Here is a 21,264-nt window from a genome sequence, read left to right on the forward strand (position 1 = left end):
TGGTCACTTTTGGATCAAAACTGAGACCTATTTCAAGTCTCCATTCCTATTTTCATCAGTTTCCCTCTTGATGCTACTTTTTCAAATCTATTCAGCCCTAATCAAGAAAACAGAATACAAAGTGTCAATATATTCAGCCTGCAGAGGAGAATCTGAAAAGATCTGGAGTACTCTGCATTCTGTCCAGCAAAGCACATAATCGCCTGCTTAATTTTAGGCATCTGAATAACCCCACTGAAGAGAGCAGAATTACCTACACAACTGGGTCCTGGCCAAAGTACTTAGCCTATGAAGTTATTGAATTCTCAGTGAAGATAAGCTGTCTTGGTCTCAGTGAGATAGATTTTTGGAAATAGGAGAGTATTATATTCCATGCAGCTCTGCTATTCCATTCTTTAGTTATGCCAAATAATGTATGAATGTTCCATCTAAATTTTTTTACTTCACACAAAGTTCATGCATTTAGGAGAGTGTTCAATCTGTTAAATAGTAATAGTTCCAGATAAATATATTCTGTTTTAAAGGACATGAACACCTGAATAAACCAATGTTCAAATGTCTGACATCTAGATATTGGGGATTTACTTAAAATTTACATTCCAAGAATCTTATTCAACTCAATGGAAGCATCTGTACTGATGTTACTGGGCAAAAGTTCCTTTATACATCATGAGAAACCAAAATAAGGTTACTATGTTTTCAGTTGTTATATGGATGTAGCACCTAGTCCAACTACTCTGTTATAAAATAATAATTCTATGTGAAACTGTGACTTACATGTTTGTATTTAAAACATTTGTTACTAGACTTACAGAAGTTTAAACATTTAGCTTTAAGGACAAAAAAGAAAGACAGTGACTCTATTTCTTAAACTCAGAGTTCAAATTTTAATTGGGACAGGTATCTTTATAGACTATACATTTAGACAACTAGAGACATGTGGTGTATGTTGCATATATTTTACTGGTTCTTGTTCGGAGTGGCTTGCTTCTGGATGTTCTGTACAGAAAGTGGACCAAAGTCAAGCAGTTAACTGTACCCTGTAAACACCCTCTTCCCACAACAAAGTGCTTATCTTTTTCCGTAAATATGCAATATCATCCTTTAATGGGTAGGACAAACAATACTCTGCCTGGGTCTATGTTAAATTTCTGGTATCCATTTGAATGTGTCAGGTAATATAGAATTTTATTCCACATGTTAGCTGAGAATCTCTAAGGCATTAGCTGTTATATATACTCAACCACATGGAAATAGACCCTAGAACTGCCATTGGACTGCTATGCATCAAAATGCTTCATGGAAAAGCTATTCTGGATAATATTAAAAGGGTTCTAATGTATTAATATATGGTTTTTTTCCCTTCCATCAGGGCTGTTAGTTAGACCTGTGGTACTAAGGTAGCCAGACTACGAAAGTGCAAGAAAAAAAGTGCATGAAAAATATTGCCAATAAATCCAAGTGTTCTCATAAGTGGGATAAATGGAACAATTTTCTGTATTATGCTTGATATGCCTTTCTCCCTGACCACAGCTGTAGTCCCTTTCCTCTTCTGTCCTCTACTCCTTTCTCCCCTCCCTCAGTACCCTCTGTCATTCAGATGGGTGTGTGGTTAACCCAGCTCCCTCTAGGATTCTGACAATCAAATGGACAAGAGACAATATATGCTGTGTCTGATGCCAAGCTATATGCGTGGTTATTGCCTGACCAGCCTGAGCATACATCAAAGGGGTGGTGACAGACACAATAGGAAGAGGACTGCTGAGCTCCCACTGCAGCTTTTCTGCCAGTGGAGACATCTTTAGCTTTTCCTGTTAAGCTCAGATAGCATTTGAAATTTTTTCTTTTGCTGGAGTGATTTAGGTGTCTGAAGTGACCGTAAAATTCTGAACTAAGTTAAAAACCTGAGGAGAGAGGATTCCTTGGTGGAGATGATTGCTGTTTTGGAAATTGTTTTAAGTGCATCCCTTGTTCTAACACTTGATGGCTTGAGTTCAGTTTTTGCCAGGTCTTTTATGTACAGATTTAGCTTATAGTGTGGTATTGAGGAATTTTGGAGGTTCTGCTGTTTATATTTGATGAGAAGAAATATAGAGCCAGAAATGCTAGCATTTCAGCTCTTTCCCTCTTGCTAGGTCTTGCAGATTGACTGATCCAGCATAGACTAAGCTTTGGAAGACTCCTCAGGTAACGACTAGGTGCTAAAGGTGCCACTGGACTTTATAGTTCTCTGGATTTGGTCTGAAGGGATGGGCTTGACTCATTTTGGAGAATCATATTTGCTACATTAGCTTTTAAGAAACCAGTCAGGACTGCCAGCTGATACATACTAAAAAATGCTACTGAAAAGACTGTTAGGGCTGATATTAAAGGTTAACTTCCTTTGCCAGTGATCCGAGTAGCACGATCCACAACATCACAAACAACGATGAGTGTTCATTATGCAGATATATATCTCAGATGTGTAAGATACATTAAATTTGTCCTACCTTAACGTGCAACTAACTGGATCTGATAACTAGGAAATGGTGATAGAGATTGACTTTGGATAACAAGCTTACAAAGAAAAGCTGACTAGTAGGTGGCATTTTTCTTCATCATTCTTGCATCAAAGAAACTGTATTTGTTTCTCCTCACTGGCCAAGTGAATTGCTTAGGGTCTGCTGGAAAAAACCCATATGCGTGCAAAGGGACTTCATTCCACGCAAATCCGGGACAGAATTATTTTCTGCAAAAGCTTTTCTGTGAAAGATTTCTTCAAAGCCAGCCCTGGACCTAGTCCAGGAGGTCAGCCTGTTCAGGAAAGCAAACCCAAAGAAGAGAGAGTTAAGCACATAACTGGTGCACCATCTCTTGCCCTTTCCGCCCATACATTTGAGTCAGTACTGAATCACTTCTGCTGTGAAGAAAAAAAAAATCATAAGGAAAGAAAATAACTGCTTTTGCTTTGAGAAGCTCTGGAGATTTAAGTGCCATTTGCTGTTAAAAGCAGACGAGGGAGTGGTGCTCTAAGGACAGACTACAAAGTTTGGTCTAATAAATGTGAACGGATTATACAGGGTTTGATTGTTCTTTCACACCAGTGAAACTCCATGGACTGAAATCAGGCACACTAATTACACAATATACTTCTGTAAACCATTTGTAACTCTGGAGTGGCTGAATTGTAATTTAACCTAAGGCACAATGTGAATGTGCACCTCTGGTCCCTGAGGCACATGTTAACAGTAACACAGCTTGTCATCATGTGTTTTTAAATTTTTAAATCTAAATAAAATATAGCATTGCATGTAATACATACTTTAAATGGCAGATGTGTAATAAACATCTCTATTTATGACAGACTCAGGCAGCAAAACATAATGAGGTGTGGTTCTGGTACAAATTTTGCTTCAGGTTCACTTTGTACTTTTAACCACCCCGGTTAATTACACAGCTAAGATCATGCCCTGGAGAGTTTTAATTTTCTTGTGATTATATAATGGACTCTTACTAATATCATTATTCAAAAAAATAAATAAAAGGCTAGGAATATTTTCAGACAGAACTTAAAGTACAAAGATTTATTTTTAAACCTCTTTTTACTAATTCTGAGTCACAACTAAAAACATTTAAAGATGTTTCTTTGCTTTAGGTAACCGTGCAGCTTTTCCTCAGTGTTTGTACTACTCTCTCTCATATATATGATTTTTGAATGACTGCCATTACCCTAGTTTCTGTAGGCCAGAAATGTCTTCATCTTCATAATGACCCTGGAAGATAGGGAATATTCACATCTGCCTTTTCCTGATAGGGCACAGTGTTTTCATTCTTGCTCAGCTCGGTGGGAGGTAGGCATCCGAACACCTCCAAGGAGCTGGGTGTACGTGGTTTGCCCAAGGTCAGACAGGAACGAACGCTTGGCTATGGGAAAGGAGGAATCTCCATTTCCTGAGCTCACAACTGCTGCTATAAGCCCTGGACCCTCCTTTGTACTCCATATATGCACATAGGGAAAATGGACAAAAAGCAATCTAATTATCAAAGAAACAGAACACTTTGGGAGCACGATGACTGTGCGCCGTAGGAAACAGGTGCTCATCCTATGGAGTGCAGGCTTTCGTGGCAGACGGGACAATTTATCAGGCCTGCAGTCTGTTCCCAGCAGCCTTCTTCCCTGGGTACAGCTCTGGAGCGTATAAGGAACGGGCTGTGTGTCAGATGAATTGTTCTGGCAGCAGCCGCAGCTCCCACCCGGCCCCAGCCTTTCCTGATGGCTGCTTGGCTGCTCTCCCATCACATGAGGGTTACATGTCTGGGATGTGACAGGCAAATGACCCCTGGGCAAAATGGCGGCTGGGAGCAGCTGCCATTGCCGGAAGAGTTCGTCCAGCTTGCAGCCAGCTCTCCCTCCTCCCTGTTCCCAAGCTGTCCAGGGGAAGGGAAGGTAGCGAGGCGCAGGCTGGATGATTTTGCTGCTATGGTAGCAGCTTGCTCCCGGCGGCCCTGTTTGCAGGGGCAGCTCAGAAGCAGGGAGCGACTTACCTGTGCAGGCGTGCAGTGAAGCCAGCGCTGCCAGGGAGCCTGGGCACAGCGCTCCTGCACCGTTCTGCTCGCGGAACTGGGGAGAGGCCGCCCCTCCTGCTGCTGCTGCAGTCAGTGATGCAGCATGCCCAGCTGGAAACCATAGGCATCTCTTGATCCGTGTGAAGTTTTGGTTAGAAAGAGTACACATAGCAACTCGTATACTCGGTGCCACTAGAAGGAGACGGGTGTAAGACATAGCAGACGCAGATCTTCAGCTACTATAAACTGTCATTACTTCACTAGCCAGTCTGTATCTTTCTGCTCCATACTGGTTTCTTTTCCTTCCCCCAGGGTTCATTTTGTTGACAAATTTGTTTTGTCCTAGTCATTCTACAGTGGTTTTAAGGCTTCAGCAGCCAACAAAAGATCTTAAGGATCTTAGTTCTAATGCACATTCCCAAAATATCCACTAATTTGCACAAGAACGCTGATTTTAACACCTTTTGGAATATATACTAAGAATTTACTGTAATGTAAATAATTTACTACATACTTTGTGAAAGTAAGTATAGTGGAAAATTATATTTAGCCACTAATTTCTAAACTGAAACAGCAATATACTTCTCTGGTGTAATATATTTTCCAGTCATGTGCTGAAGAGAAGCATTTTTTTCAGCTGAGCTCACTTAAAGTTCAAAAGATAAATATATCACAATGACAAATTGCAAAATGCTATTCATACATTTAGGTAAAAATCGTTCCCTCATTTGTTTGTATTTCACATAAACTGCATTACTGTTATTCCAAAGAAAATATAGTACAAAATAATTCTGATTAAAAATACAAGTATTGTTAATGGACCAAAGCAGAAATTTATCTTAGCTTGTGGGGAAAAAAATTATAGAAGCTAAGTATACTCTCTTTGGGTGAAATTCATTCCAGCACAAAATGATATCCACTCAGCCCTCTGAACCGCCTAATCCCTAACTCAGGGCCCTACAGGGTGGGACATGAGTGGAATTGTTAGTACAGGGGTTTTTGCATCTGTTCAGTTCTGGGTGGTTGAGAACTTCTCCACATGGGAAAGAGGTCTGAATTTACATCACTGTCAGACTTTCTTAGGACTTGTCCACAATGAGAAGTTGAAAGAAATTTGCCATGCACTCATGGCTCCAAACCCGCAACTGTGAGGACACTCAGCCTGCTGTGAGTGTGAACTGGTTTATTTGATGTGCTGTGAGCTGTCACACTTGCTGTGCAGGAAATGTGCCTGTGTAGGGAATGAACATGCAAGAGATCGATGCTGTCCTCTTGCCACTTAAATGCATCCTCTATGTGTGAAGTTACAGGCAAGAATCAAAGGCGTCCACTGGCAGAGCTACTCATTTCATTTTGTCCTGGGAGGAGAGAGGTATTTCTCAGTTAAATCCTCACGAGCTCTATCCATACATTATGACACTGTGAATAAAGACTTTTTGCTTATTTTGGTTAAAGCTTATGATATGTCAAATGGAGCATCAAATCCTGCTTCTCCCCTAGATCACTAACTTACCCTACATGTGTACATTCTCTCTATGGTCTTTAGCAGGTAATGAGCTTTTTGTGTAATGAGTAAGGACTTTCAGCTGCCGCCTTAGTTTCATCTTCGTGTAGTTGACCGTTGACTAACACGTATGATTCAGGTCGAAGGATCTACATTTAGAACATAAGTAAAAATGAGAAAATGTGACAACAATAAATCTGATCTTCAAAATTATATAGCAATGAAAGGTGAATAAGTCATTTTATTGGTAGAATATATATAACAGAGTAACATGTTGGGATCAGAAGTATTATTTACCACACATACAATGTAGTGCACTGGAGGTCTGTAATTTCACTGCTCACTATTTTTATCACTTTTATGTTATCAGTTCAGAAATCACTTATGGAATTAATATACCCTAATTTCTCTTTCCAAACAATTATATGCACCCTGCCTTGCTTCCAACACATATGCATGTTCTCTCTCTCTCACACACACACACAAAGGATTCTATAACAACAGGACCATTATAGAGAATGATCTAAAACATGTGGACTGCAGCCAATATTTAGATATGGTATAGTAAATTCTGGAAGGTATAAAAAGGAAATAACTGAACTCATTGCAGAGAAAAATGAGCCAGTCTTAAGTACTTTTAATCACCGAGTTTCATATAAAAACATATGCAAGATACTGAGCCTAATATTGAAGGGGAAAGGGGATAAGGGAGATAATAAATCCAGTTCCACTGGGATTCGGGATGGTAGCTTTTTTAGCATTTTTATAAGAACCTTTCAAGAGATTAATGAAAACCATTTAAGCAAATATATGTATATGTTTACCAAGAAGCAGGCTCCCTGTGTGACAATTGTGACCTGAGAACTTTGTCACGCAGCCCCACACCTCAATTTGAGCTAAAGGGGTAGTCAATACATTGCTCCTCCTTTCTTCCATGGATTGCTGTTGCACCTGCTTTGCAGGCAGCTCAGTTACTCTGCCCACTCTCTCACTTTGTCCAAAGGGACCGTCAGGAGAGAGAAACAGCCACCGCAGCAGTATCAGAGATGAACAAGAGTGAGCCAGTTCCTTTCCTCTTTCTCAAAATACCCGGCTGTATCTAAGTTTCTGCCAAATCAGTTTTTGCTCAATATCCCAGCACCCTGAGCCGAGATCTACAGCTCACCTCCACAGCTGGGAGGCTCTGCACAGCATCTTCTCTGTGTCTGCCCCTTTGCCATTTCCCTGGGCAGGTACGCTGAGCTTCTGTCGATACGCATAGGCATATGTAGTTGCCCATCACTCTGCATATAGCTATGTTATGTATTTGCATAGAATGCCATGCATGAATTGAAATCTGGCTGTCATTAATCAAGGACTTTAGTAAGCTTGAGTTTTTCACTGAGCTTTTTGCTGAGCTTGGGCTTCAACATTTTCACACTTGCAAACTGCACTTAAAAGAAACCTGACTGCCAGCATCTGTCTGATAAATAGTCGTTCAGAAGTATAATAAATGCAAAACAACGCTTCCTTGTTTTAGTGCTGGACATGGATGTGGAAGAAGGATAGAGAGAGTTTTTTTAGAAGTGTTAGTCTTAGCAGGGGGTGAAACACCCGTTTCACCAGCCTGGTTCGTAACTGCTTCCTAAAGCACATGGAAACAAGATGGACTGATTCTTCCAACTCTGCTCATTTGAAATAGAACTTTACTCCATCAGAAATCTGCCCGAGTCTTCAGGGTGCGGCTCTGCATAAATAAGGCTTTACTTGTTAGCATTAATAAAAGCAAAACTGCTGGTGAACAAGAATCTCTAGCCATAAACTAAAGAATTAGATCTGCATTAAGGAGTTAAAAGCAAAAACAAATTACAGAGTTTCCATGAGTGACAGGGCAAATTTTGTTTTGAATTAATGAATGTATGAATCAATGATGAAAGGACACTATGACACAACTGGCTCTTCCTCCACACATCTTCAGGTCCACAGCTAGTGAGAACTAACGAGCAGAGGCAGTCCTATGGAGGTGACAGGAACACCAGCTTGCTGAGATGAAGTCTACTGAGTATTTAATACAGAAATACAAAAAGTACCTTTGGGACTGAAAGGACCGTAAGAAAAAACTCATTATGAAGGGTGACAGCCTAGGTGCATAGCTGTTGAGGTGCAGCAGAAGTGTGTTTTGGCCCATAAGGTGGCTATGTTGCATTTTGAGGCTCTTTTTAGGTTGGAGAATTGTTACCAAAATAATCCCACATGGGCTGATTCCATTGCAGCTGCATCAGGGTTAGCAACAATGGGAGCCTTAGTATAAACAGCTTTCGGCTCCAGCAGCCGTTTTCAGCACTGTATCAGTTAACCCTGCTCTGAGGAGGGTTAATTGACACAGTGCTGCAAATGGCTGACGAGATGAAAACTCATATATTATGACTCCCAACATCCCTAACAATTGTGCAGCTGCATTCATATTAGCAATGGTGGGAATTTGGAGGAGGGAAGAAAATTCCCTGGTGCAGACAAGGCCTGAGAGTGAGCCTTAATGTTCTTTTCTGGGTCTTGTTTGTCAGTCGCAGTCATGCTTCCCTAAAGCATTCTCCCAGCCATCTGCAGATTGCTGATTACGAAGCAGCAGCCGCTGTTGGTTCCACCAGTTGGACAAAAAGAAATGAGTGGAAGAGTGTCGATTCACCCTAGCCCATCTGATAGGTACACTCAAGGGTCCTGTGCCTGCTCCTCTCCTTCTCTCTCTTGTGTTCCCAGAGACCAGAGGGAGTCCATTCAAAAGGAACCAGGGAAAACAAAAGTTAACTTCTCCCGCAAATATAGACGATATTTGCAAAACGTACTTCTCCTGGGAGGACTGGTTTTCTAGAAACAGAGTATCAGGATTTCCAGCTCCTCAAGTATCCATTGTAGCCTTTGACTACATAAATATCTTTGGCTGCTCTGGTTGGCCACAAAAGTGAAATACCCAACCAATATACAACCCTAATAGACAGGGTAGCCTCTAGCACTGGTAGACTAAGACTCTTCCTCTCAGGAGCTCTCTGAGGCAGTGCAGAGTTGTGAGCTTCATCAATAACTGAGGAAATGGGCAGAATTCCCACCCCCGACCAGAGACCTCTTTCAAAGTCAAACCATTGCTGCTCTCCTTGCACTCCATGAGAACAAGGGTGGGGAAAACAGGACCTCCCTTGAGCAGAACGGAGGGGTGCCCGGCCTCTTTGCACTCTCACATACCTGGTGAGCAGGCACTGTAAAGTCTGTGACACACTTATCACACAGATGGCGTTGCAGACCTTCAGGGAAACTTAGCAGCTTGGGGAAGAAAAAAAAAGAGTTCTCTCCTTGTGTAATGCACTGCCAGCTGAGACCATCTGAGCTCCCAGACTTCCACAGGTGGGAGTTACCGTTATGTATGGGCTATGTTAGGTTGCTATTGATAGGTGACATCTCCCCATGACAGGGCACAGCACGAGCCTGTTGATTTACACGGTGCAGTTCTTCTGCATCCACAGGCTTTTGAGAAAGGAGGTAGATGAAGAAGTGAGCAAGGGAAGGGGGTTCCTTGTTGCTATTTATGATCTCCAAGGCCTATTTAACCTGTAATTTTACGTCTTTTGAAAAGATACTTTGCTGCAAGCTGGAGTTCTGTATTCTGATGCAAAATAATATTGCTGCTGATAGACTGCACGATTTAAAAAGATCCCCTCTGGAAACCAAGGCCAGTTAGCCCTCTACAAGCCATCACACTGACTACAGAATAACAAATGGCCTCTTTAGAAGTGTTCTGGGTTAGGTAGCAAAATCTCCATCTTACTTTTCATTCTTTTCTTCTTAATCTTGTAGGAAGTTCCTCTAATTTCTTTGGAAATTTCCTGAGTTTGTAGGCTCATGGAGAGTGGAAACCAGGCCTTAGGTTTATAAATTTCCTCCCCTGTTACGAATGCTTCCAGGAAAGAAATAAAAGCACCGATAATTAATACTTCTGTTGATAGTCCAAAGCTTAAATCTCAGACCAAAGCTGGTGGAAGGTAGGTCATCTCTACTCCAGTCATTTTACAGTATTCTCTTCAATGAATTATACAGTTATATTCACTGATGTTTGCACTGGATGGAGCAATAATCCATACTGTCAGAGGATGGATTGGAACAGTGGAAGGAACAGTTGCCACATCTCTTTTGGGAAGGAATCTGGAACAAAACCAAGAGCTGTTTCTGGCTTCTCAGCTTCCGCCAGCCGCTTGAGGAAGCTGGGCTTTCTGGGTTCTGGATGTTGTATTGCTTACCTGTGTTAAAGTGCCCTGGGTATAAATGATGTAAGAACAAGTTTTTGGATTAGCCTGGACAGCTGCCATCAGGAATATCATACTGGTTTATAATCTAAGATCTTTTGGTTAAGGAGGGAACCAAGACAGTTTGAAATAAATGAAGGACCCATAGTTGTTCAGATCTCTTACGTTAATTCTTGTTATGATAGCGAATCTGCAGGCAGACATCCCTGGAAAGCCCCAAACTTTGCTGCGCTGGGCACAGCGCAAGCGCCAAGGCCTTTCTTGTCCGGAACGGCTTTCAAACAGTGAGTTTGGGAACATTGCTCCCATGGGAAGATTATTTGCTTATGGCTGTATGTAAAAAAATCTTTGGACTATGGTATCGCTACTAGAACTACTGAAGGGAAGACTAATGGAACTATTAATAGCCCATATAGGATGAATCTGTGGAGACAGCAGTTTTGGAGCTACAGGGTTTTACCATGTACCAATTTCTTCCAGAGAAACGGATATGTGAATATGCTTCAAAGAGATTAACGGGTGTTATAAAAGTTGTTTGCTGCTATACTTTAAACTATATACTTTACAATCTCCGCTTGGAATCCTGATCTCACAGAGCAGCTTAATCTTTTGATGTAGAGAAGGGGTGTATGGCCCTGAAGATTCCTTCATGGTGTGATGGGAACTGAATATTTTACAAAGCATAGTTGGGACTATGAGACTTTTCTGATAGCTACAAGATCTAACAGGTGGACTGTGTCCATCTTCCATAGCTGGTTGCTTTTGGGGATGGGAGGGAAGCAGGCTTTGGGAGGCTCGTGATTGGATTAAGAACACTTTGGGAATATTTTCAGCCTTAAGAAGTGTTCTAGGATTACTCTTTCTTTAGCCCATCTGTCTGCAGTGTACTTTTCCTATTCCACAGAAAATAACTCAGCTGTCTCCTCAGCACAGTCTTTGCTCGTGGATGATTGCATATGTTTGACTGGAGTAACTTCTTGCCTGATTATGTTTATTTATCTATAGACAGCTAAGAATTTATATATGATTCTATGAATTTATAAGGTATCAAGGTATAAACTGTATGCATTTAGACAGCCAGTGCAAGAAACGTTGCAGCTGTATCTCTGCCTTCTTCAGCATTATATATGACAAAGAAACTTTTCGTTTCCTCCTAAGGGCTCTCTTGTGTTTGTCCACCCCTGAGGAGGGGAGTAGGGATGTGAGGAGACGGTTATAGGGGTGGCTCTCTCTCAGCCAGAGCCCAAGACCTCGAGGGATGCGTGGGGCTGGGGGACACGCCAAAGCCGCGCACATGGAGCCCAGGTGTGAGCGTTTTCTGTGGGGGACGCACAGACATCGGCGTCCTCCCTGCCCTTTGTGGCCACCTCCTTGTGCCACAGCGAAGGGGCGCCTAGCCACGGGTTGCACGGGAGAGGACCAAACACCAAAAGGAGGGCGAAGGCTGTGTGGGACGCGCCGCTGAAGGACTTTGCGAAGATTTTAAGACCGCAGCCCAGCCCTGCTCGTGGGAACAATGTCGGGGCAGGGCTCTTCGGAAGAGGTCGTTCCCCGCGCCCGTCACCCCGGCGGCAGGAAAGCGCCGGCCCGAAGCTGTTGGGTTACACCACCCGCCTCTTACCCCGGCGGCTGCCGTCCCTGCAGGCGCCGAGCCCGCCGCAGCCCGTCCCGCCGGCGCGGCCCCGCGGCCGCAACGGCAGCGCCTCCCCGGCGGCCGCACCGGCGGCGAAGGGGCCGCCTTTCCCGGCGGCTGCCCGCGGCCGGAGCGCGGGTGGCGCCCGGGCGGGCCCGGCCCAGGGGCGGCCCCGGCCCGGCCAAGCCCGCCCCAGCCCGGCTCGGCCCGGCCCGGCCCGGCCGCCTTTGTTCCGCTCGGCGGCGGGGCGCCCACGTGCAGCGGCGGCGGGGCGGCCCCGCACGGCGGCCGCGGGGTGTGCGTGGGGGTGCCGAGCCCTCCCCCCTCCCCCCCCCTCCCCGCGGCGCTGGGTGGGGAGCGCGAGCCGGGGCGCCGGGACCCCGGCCTGGCCCTTTAAACCTGCCGCGGCGGCGGGGCCGGTGCGGTGCGGTGCGGCGGGACACGTGAGGCGGCGGCGGCGCGCGCTGCCGCCGCTGCCCCGGCCGCCGCGCTGCTCATGTTTTATCTGGCCGGCCGCCAGCCCCCGGTCGCTGGGTTTTTCGGTTTTTCGCTCTGCCTCCTCCTCCTTTTTTTTTTTTTTCTTCCTTTTTTTTGCACAGCCCCCTCCTGGTTTTTCCACCCACGGGTAAAGGTGGTTTTTCTTTTCCTTTTTTTTTTTTTTTTAAAAAACCCCGCATCCTAGTTGAGTCCGTGGGCAGGACTCGCATAATAATATTTCCAGTCCCAGCAGCTCGCATCACAGACACGAACCCAGGACCGCCCCCCCCCCCTTTTTTTTTTCTTTCCAATCTCCCAAATCGTTTTATTATTATTATTTTTTAAATGATCGCTCTTTTTGCCCGCTGCTCCCGCTGCTGCCGAAATCCCCCGTCTTCCCAGGGTGCATGCTTCTGGCAAGATTGTGCAGTGTTCTCAGTCCATTTTCAGTGTGTCTTATCTTAATTTGTCCTGATCCGATCTAAGCGCGATAGCCACCACTTGCTTTCAATTTGTAGGATTTTTTTTCCCCTTCTTGCTTTGCTCCGACTGCCCTCGGAGTATTTCCCTCTCTCCTTGCATTTCCAGGGTTGCAATTTACTCTGCCTTTTCTTCTTCTTTTTTTTTTTTTTTTTTTACCTCCCCTCTTTTGAATTGCTTCATGTTACTAACCATTCCTAAATTGTAAGAGAGATTCATTCCCCCTCCTCTTCCACCACCACCAGCACCACTACCACCATCACCTCCTCCTCCTCCTCCTCCCCTTCTCTTCTCCTTTTTGGCAGCACCAGGACGTCCGGTGTGGTGGTGGCAGCGAGCAGCAAAAGCAGCAAGAGCTCGTTTTGATTCCCCCCCCTTCCAAGGTGCTTTGGAGAGACTGGTTTAAGGCTGAGCGGCAGAAGTCACGATGAGTGCACAAGGTGAGGGACCCGGTCAGCCTTCCACTGCTGCCCAGGAGCAACCTGCAACCGCAGAGCCTCAGAAGAGAGGACGAGGCAGACCCAGGAAGCAACCACAAGTCAGTATCGTATAGATACGTAGAGCCGCAGATCTATAGTATTATAGGCATGTACATGTACGTATTATGCTGCAAGTGAAGGAGTCCTGGAGCCGGGGCGGGGGGCTTTGTTGTGCGCTGCTTCCCGGCGAGGTGGTGCAGAGGCGTAGCGAGGGGCTTCGCCGGGCGCCCCGGCGGGGGGACCCCGGAGCCCCGCGAGCGGCGGGGTGCTGCCTGCCTGTGGCTGAGCCGCAGAGCCTCCTCGGGACTTTCACTATTGTGCAGGGAGCGAGCTGGGGCTTTTCAATGTAAATGGGGAACATGGAGCAGCGCGGCTCCGACCAACCAGCGCTCGCTGGGTCATTTCGAGCTGATTTTGAAATTGCGAAAGCGAGGAGCAGGGAACGGGGCTCTCCTGTCTCCCTCCTCTCTCAGCCCTTGCAATGTCTCAATCTGTGTGTGTGCGCGCCTGTGTGTGTGTGCGTGTGTGCGTGTGTCGGGTCCCACCGGGGGCTGCTGCCGCCTCCGATCTTGACCAGCCCAGCCCCTGACTGCCCCTAGATCCTGGGGTTGGGGGAGAGGAGGGTGTCTCGAAAGTCGCATAGGTTTTTTCGCTTTTCTTTTTTCCTTTTTTTTTTTTTCTCCCCCCCCACCCCCGGCGTCCCCCCCTTCCCCACCTCCTCCCTCACCCCCGTCATCGCATGCAGAGAGGTGCCCCCGTTGCCGATGGAGGTGGGGGAGGTAGCCGGAGGGGGCTTGCCCTGCATTTGCAACACCTTTTGCCTTTGCTCCGGCGCTTTCCCAGGCAGGTCTTGGCGAGGGGGACTGTTCCCGGGTCTCGGCGCGGGGAGCTGAGCCGGGCTCCCTCCCCGCACCCACAGCCTCCTCCCGGGCCCCGAAAGGGACGCGCCGGGCTCTTTATTTTTTGACTTGCAAGACCTGAATCCGCGCTAAGGTTGCTACATGCGTGCATTATTTCCACATACCACCCCCCCTCCCCTTCCTCCCCCGAAGTGCCATTGTCGCATCGCCTGGAAAGCCCGAGCCGCGCTCAGCCCCCGCCGCCGGCGAGGCGGCCGCCGAGCCCCCCCCCCACGCTTTGCAGCCCCTCCGCGGGCGCCGCCGCGGGGGGATTTTGCCCGCCGATGCAACCGGTCCAGCCCACGGCTTGGCGGGGGCAGCGCGGGGTTGTTCGCAGCGCTTTCCATGCTTCCCTCGGAAGTCACGACTGGGAAGTAGGGCTGCTTATGGAGCTCGTTTTAAAGAGAGCTTCCGCGGGCTTTAAACGTGTTTACTCCATTCATTTAGCATCAGCCCACTACCACGAGAGCCTGCGAGGGGCTCCGAAAACACGGGGGGAGCTGAACAGCAGAGCCCCGAGCCGGGGGAAACCCGGCCGCTTTGCTCCCCCCCCCGATCCCCCCCCCCCCCATCCCCCCATCCCCCCAACGATGTGCTCCTGCAAATTGCACTGAAGGAACTTTTTGGAGAGCCATAAAAGCGGCGCCCCTGGTTTTCCCGCTCTTGCCCCCGGTGACACTTACTTCGCCGCGGCGGCTCAGGGCTCTGCCCCCCGTGCCGCTCTGCCCCCCGCGCCTCCGGGCTGCCCTCGCCCAGCCCCAGCAGCCGGCATCAGCCCTGCAACCGCCGGGGCTGCCTGGGGTTTTTTTTGCCTCCCCCCCCCCCGCCCCCCCCCCCATAGGGTTAGACTGTATGGAAGAGAAAGAAAAGTGCGTCTTCTTAACCGTGTTCAGCCCAGATGTGCAGTGCCTGCGAGGCTCGCCAGTGAGAGCTGGAGCAGTGAGGGAGTCCCCTCTCCAGCCTCCTCTTAATCTACCCGGGAATTAAAAAAGCTGAAGGGGTTTTAAACTGGTTTAAGTTAACAAACTGCATTTAATTAGTTTTACCACATCCTATAATCTGAACGAAATATGTAATATCTAAGACTAGAAGAGTTTTATAGTATTTATGATTCACTGAATAAATATTTGGAATCCGAACTCTTAGTAATTCATACCCATTTTTAAGGACTGGTTATTTGCTCTCAGGCAGAGGAGCTAGTTAAGAAAATTGCTAAAATAATCAGTTTTTCTGTCGAGTCATTTTAGAGTTGGGTTTTTGTTTCGGATATTTTCTTTCATTGAGTTTTTTTGGCTTGCTAGTGCTCTGTTTGAAGAAACTTTTACGTTTGCATTTTAATACAAATCAATTGTGTTTAGAATAGGTGTGAATACAATGCCGACTGCAGAACAGAAGAATATCCCCCCAAAATATTTGTGCCCTTGAGAGAGAAAATAGCCTAAGCTTACTTTCCAGTTTTCCAGTAGTTAACTTTTTCCTTAAAACGTTTGTGCTACAAACTGCATGTGATAATTGTATCTTGCTATAATGAAATGCAATTGAAATTAAATGGGTAACTTATTTTTTGAATAATTATTCTTCCATGAGGGAAATCATAGCCGTCTTCTTTTAAAACTGTGGGTTTTGCTATAACTTACGTGCTAGAATATGCAAACTTTTGAAAGTTTTTTATGCAATTACAAGGGAAGTTAAACTCTTTTATTGTGCAAAATATATTTTTTTCTTTACCTCGAGTTGTTTAAGTTTTCATGTTGCATTTTAAATATTGTGTTATTTATACTGTTAATTCATGTTTTGGGTAACTTCCCAGTTATAGTTTATGCGTCAGATCTTCTGGGTTAGTTGTAGCCTCTTGCCACAATAGCATGTTTTCCTGTATTTAGGAACCAACTGGTGAACCATCTCCTAAAAGACCAAGAGGAAGACCCAAAGGAAGCAAAAACAAGAGTCCCTCCAAAGCAGCTCAGAAGGTGAGATTATTAAAGAGAGAGAGTTCCTAATGCTGTTTTTTCGTCAACGGGTAGCAAAAAATCCAGTCATTTAGGCTGTGAACTGAGTGGTTGGAACCCTTTTAATAATGGAAGCTACATAAAGCATGTATTTTGCATTTTTAAGATTAGAATTAACACACTGCATGAAGACCTTAAGTACAGAACCTGTAAGGGCAGTGTGCTTTTTGAATAGCGTACAGATTAGTGAAATAACATAATATGTATGATGTATTTACTGAGATCTCCTGTATCTAGTAAGGAAATCAATATTAAGGACATTATTTTATCAATTAAGATTTTTGAAGCAGGAAGACTAATTTCTTGCCCACTTACAATCACTGCAGACCAAATCTGTATATTAAAGCTAAGTGTTTTGTCAAACATAGGTTAATTAGAAGTAAATTCAATTCTGTGTTGATGGAAATAAGTGCATGTATTGAAATTTACAGGTTTAAAATGTGATGGTAAAGTAAACTGTGAGTTACAGTAAAAGCCTACTGTGCCTTGTTTAGTAATCAAAGAGACTTTTACTTGAAGAGCTGTTAGTCTTCTGAACGACTGCTTCTGCTTGGTGATGGGAGCAAACTTTTATTCTGGTGCTTCTGAATACATTTAGCTATAGGGGAAGCTCACTGAAGTAACTGCATTTAGTGCATGGACTTTACATCACAAATACAACATGAAAATGTGAGTTAATTTTATCTGGATTGGGGAAAGCTCAACATTAGAAAACTGTTCTATCAAGGCAAATAATACCTTTCTGTATGAATTACTTTAGTGAAGGCAAATAGTTGTGTATAGGCTTGAAAATAAATACGGGAGTTTTGTTTATGTTGATGGTTACACAGCAGTTAGCACTAATTTACAGGTACTAAATTGGAAACAAAAGCTTACAAAATCTGGTGGTGAACTGTAGTGCTTAAGCGTACCAGTATCTTTTAAGTAGGTCTGTGACAAAATATATGTGGAAGATATTTGTGGCCTCATCTAATTATGGTTCATTTTTTGATATGCCTGTGGTACTGACCATGTGAAGTTTGATAGTGTTCAGTGTTATAGATTACTGCAGCAAATACCAATAAATATTAAATTATTATGGGGTGACTATGGTTTCATGTCTATTTAGTTATAAGCATTTTCAACATTTATTTGAGGGACATTTTCCAACTCTCTTTAAATTTAAAATTGTTTTTTACTTTCTGAGCTGGAAAAAAGCAGTATATTCTGTCAATATGTTCATGTATTAGTAAAAAAAATGCTTAACAGGTTAAGTATTTAAAATATATCAAAGCCACTCTGTGACCTAGTGAGCTTAAAATGTTGATTTTTTTCTTTATATAGTAAAAATGTTCCTCAGATTCACTTTAAAATAGTTTAAATTTCACTCTTCAAAAGGGAGAGAGCAGTTTTTTATTAGTCTAGCAAGTCCAAATGTGAGCTTTAGTATTTTAAATATTACTCTTAGGAGTGTTGGCTTTCCTAGGAGAAATATTTGTAATAAGATTAAATTTTAAGTAATTCATAGAAATGTGTTTTAAAAAGATATTTCTAAAAGAAATATTAACATTATTTCATTTATATGAGTGATTTGAAAATCAGTATAAATGGAAAATAACTTTAAAACATTCATATATATGTAGGTATATCGAATCAAGAGCTTTCCAGATGATTCTGGTACATATAGTTGGTTTTTTTAATCTAATTTATGAACTGAGCAATTTCATTGTAACGTTTTGATTTTCAGAACGCATCAAGTTACTGCCCTAATTAAAGCAAACCCTGTCGGGTGTTGATAATGTGAAAAATTGACCAAAGACCAGAGGTCTTTTTTATCATTAAAAAAAATCTTTGAGGGTATGTAATTACAAGTCCTGTTTCTTTCTAGGTTTGTAGATAAAATGTATAAATGTTGGATAAATCCTATAAAACATAAAACACTTATAAAGCCTTCCTAGAGGAAAGTCACTGAGATCACGTTTCAAATAAATGTTTTAGCGCTTTTTCCAAATTGATAATTAGCCCTCTCTGAAATGGTTCACCTTCTCACCAGGCATCTCAAAGTATCTTTTTATGTAATATTAATTTTGATAGTTTTTCTAACAGTAATATGAATGGAAAGGTTTTGGCACTGTAAGAAAGCTTCATTTGGTGGCGAGGGTATCACCTCTTAAAAGAGTGAGCTATATGTTTGATTTTGTGGTAAACATATTTACACATGCATATGCATACATATATTTATGTAAGGCTTTCTATAGTCTGTCTCAACTCTCAGAAAAAGAGCCGGCTAACTTAGCTGAAGCCCCTCTACATGTGAGCCTGGGTACTATACACGCAACTGGAAATTGCTGGAATTTCTAAAGAATAGTGTGTGGCCTGTGTTTTTCAAAGGGAGCTCATTGAAATGTATTAGAGTGTTCACAACATGTAAGATAAACGTCGGCCAGGAGAACCCACCGAGCAGCCATGAGAAGGCACTCATGATTAATTGATTGGGTGTTCTCTTGCAAACCATTACACATCACAATTAAAAATGTATTGCACAAACTGGCAGCAAGTTAAAAATACTCCACAACTGGGACTTTGTTTTGTTATACCTCATAAAGGAAATACCCTCAAATCAGTTGAGGGACAATTTACCCTGGAATCATGGTTGTGTTGTGTATTTAAAATTTCTTGGTTCATGGGATTTCCCACCGCCCCCCCCCAGCTTTCAGAGCTTGTGTTTGGTCTTAGTAAACTGGCCTTGGGGCATCTGAAAACAAACTGTGCTTGTTAGGAAATTAGCAATGTGAAACTTGACAATGCATACAGAATGTTGCAAGACCAATTGGACAGCTAATAATGTGGCAATTACTTTAATTTCAGGTAATACGCATTTTTTTAAAAGCTTTGCATATCACACATGCCTAACATGTTATAAACTGGACACGAAAGGTAAACTTAATTTTATAGAAAACCAAACCATTTTTCAATTGTTTAATTTTCACAGACAGAAGGAACACAATATATTAGCAGATGAGAAGAGGTAGACACAAAAAGACTCTTAATCACCTTATACTTGAGTCCCCACAATTAGGCTGCTATTGAAATCTGCATCTTTAAACAAGTTATTCGGTTATTCATTTAAAATATTCATTAAAAAATTAACAAAAAAAGTGAAGATTTTCTTTTTTTTTTTTTTTCCTAAAGAGCGACTAGTTTTCCGGGAAGACCCTAGTAGGGATGTTCCTTTTTAGTTTCCTGGGTGTTCTGTGGGTGAGTTTTATTTGTTAGGCTGAGCTGTGTTCCCAGCCCATCGCATTTCCCTTAAGCATTCAAGAGCTTTTCTTTGTTTAGCTCCTGTAGTTGGGCTTGACAAAAATAATGTATAGGCATAAATACTCTCCTGTTTGGAAGGAGGAAACACAATTGTGAGGTTAAAAAAAGAAGGAGTAGTAGCTACTATGTGTTTGTCTCGAAAGAAAATGTCAAGGGATATCCCAGCAATATCCAGAAGTAAACACTCTTTAGTAAAATTCACCTTCAGTTACAATATTTTGAGTTTTGCTGTAGTTATTGATGTAGTGAAATCCACTGAAAATACCTCCAGATCTTGAAAGATCATCCTCTGAAAACCAGGACTTGTGGTACTGTGTGTGACTACACTTACTACTCTCTCTATGTTACATGGCCAGAGTTTGGTATGTAGAAAGGCATGTCCCTGGGTTAAGCAGTCCAAAGGTAAAAAAAAAAAAAAAAAAAAAGGGCGCATGTGACCAGGACTCTGCCCTAAATTGGTTCACGAAAATCTATTTGGCTTCTCCATGCTTCATTCATTCTCACCAACACCAGTCATTACAGGCTTAAAGGGAAAACAAGATCAGATTTATCAAGTGATTGTAGTATTATACCTAAAAAATAAGAGACCTCAAAATCAGGCGTTTTGAGCAAGATTGGAGAAGCAGGAAAAGACTGACTCCTGTTTAGAATTAAAATGGCTAAAACAGGACATAGGAAGCGTGGGAAGATTTTCTCTCTAACTATCCAATGCCTAAGTTTCTTTTAAGAGGTTTTTTTAAACAAAATAACTTTTTTTAAGGAGAGGGACACATTCCTGGGCAAGGTCTTTTGACGTGGTTTGACAACAGTGATCTTCCCCCCCAAGAAGTCTCAGATATTTCACCTGTCTTACAGCTCTGACACATTTAAGATGAGGTTTCCAGCAGATAATTTTGCAAAGTGGATAGAGTTCTGCAAATTCAGATTCTGCTGCATTTGATATCTTCCTTGACAATAGGTAGATGCCCAAAGAGCACTTTATAGCTGTTCAATTATTTATACTTGTCTTGTCTTGTTAATTGCTTTCAGTAGTACAGCCTCAGTTTCTGTCTGGGCACAAGCACATTTATGCAGTGAGGAGGCAGGGATGATGGGCAGTCAGGTCCTACCTCTGCTGACAGCAGCTGTGTGGAAGCAGGGTTTGATGGCCCTGTGGTACAGGGCTTAGGTAAATTGCAAATCTGCCTGAGGACTGTTAGCTGTCTTCCAGACAGCAATGACTGGAACGGCAATCTTTCTCATCTGGAACAAAAAAACCATTTCCCATATAGATCATGCACTTAAAGGCGAGTAAATCTAGTTCTCTTCCTAAAATATGAAATAGCAAAAATGATATATTCATATTATTGTTTACAAGAAATGTCATTATTCTTAATGAAAATAAACTTGTGTTTGATAACATACCTGACCTTCCTTTAAATTTGGTGATTTCCTGTCTTACCTGTATAGAGCAGGGTCATGCCTCATAGCACAGCACCAAGTGTTAAGAAAACCCTGACCAACACATCTCAGTTTCAAAAAGTGCTTTAGAGGATGAAGGCAGCAGCTTTCTTCCTGACTGAGCAGGTACCAGCTGCTGGGCGTAGTGTGGCCGGGAACACGTGCCTCTTGCTGCCCAGATGAGAATCCATGTTACCTCTGGGTGGCTTGGGGCTCTCTCTGGATTT

General features: G+C 43.4%; 1 protein-coding gene and 1 long non-coding RNA gene across 5 annotated transcripts in view; one reads left to right on the top strand and one right to left on the bottom strand.

Annotated features, from left to right (window-relative positions):
- The window catches only part of HMGA2 (high mobility group AT-hook 2), a 170,800-nt gene that overhangs the window by 34,783 nt on the left and 114,753 nt on the right, over window positions 1-21,264 (top strand). The window contains exons 3-4 of one of the 3 annotated variants that reach the window (XM_064448855.1): window positions 13,216-13,448; window positions 16,172-16,258. In XM_064448855.1, coding sequence (XP_064304925.1) covers window positions 13,338-13,448; window positions 16,172-16,258 — 198 coding nt within the window. In that variant the 5' untranslated portion in view covers window positions 13,216-13,337. Of the gene's footprint in view, window positions 1-12,627; window positions 13,449-16,171; window positions 16,259-21,264 lie in introns of those variants that run through there. The other 2 variants (XM_064448865.1, XM_064448845.1) reach the window with 2 other exon arrangements.
- LOC135313017 (uncharacterized) lies at window positions 874-12,590 on the bottom strand. Of its 2 annotated transcripts, XR_010372566.1 has the most exons (5): window positions 10,315-12,590; window positions 9,266-10,219; window positions 6,059-6,198; window positions 4,525-4,737; window positions 874-4,168 (listed from the first exon to the last, which is right to left on the bottom strand). It is a non-coding gene; the product is annotated as an uncharacterized LOC135313017 (long non-coding RNA). The 2 variants fall into 2 exon arrangements; XR_010372564.1 differs by having other exon boundaries at window positions 9,266-12,590.

The sequence above is a fragment of the Phalacrocorax carbo genome, chromosome 1 (assembly GCF_963921805.1).
Source record: "Phalacrocorax carbo chromosome 1, bPhaCar2.1, whole genome shotgun sequence".
Lineage (NCBI taxonomy): Eukaryota > Metazoa > Chordata > Aves > Suliformes > Phalacrocoracidae > Phalacrocorax > Phalacrocorax carbo.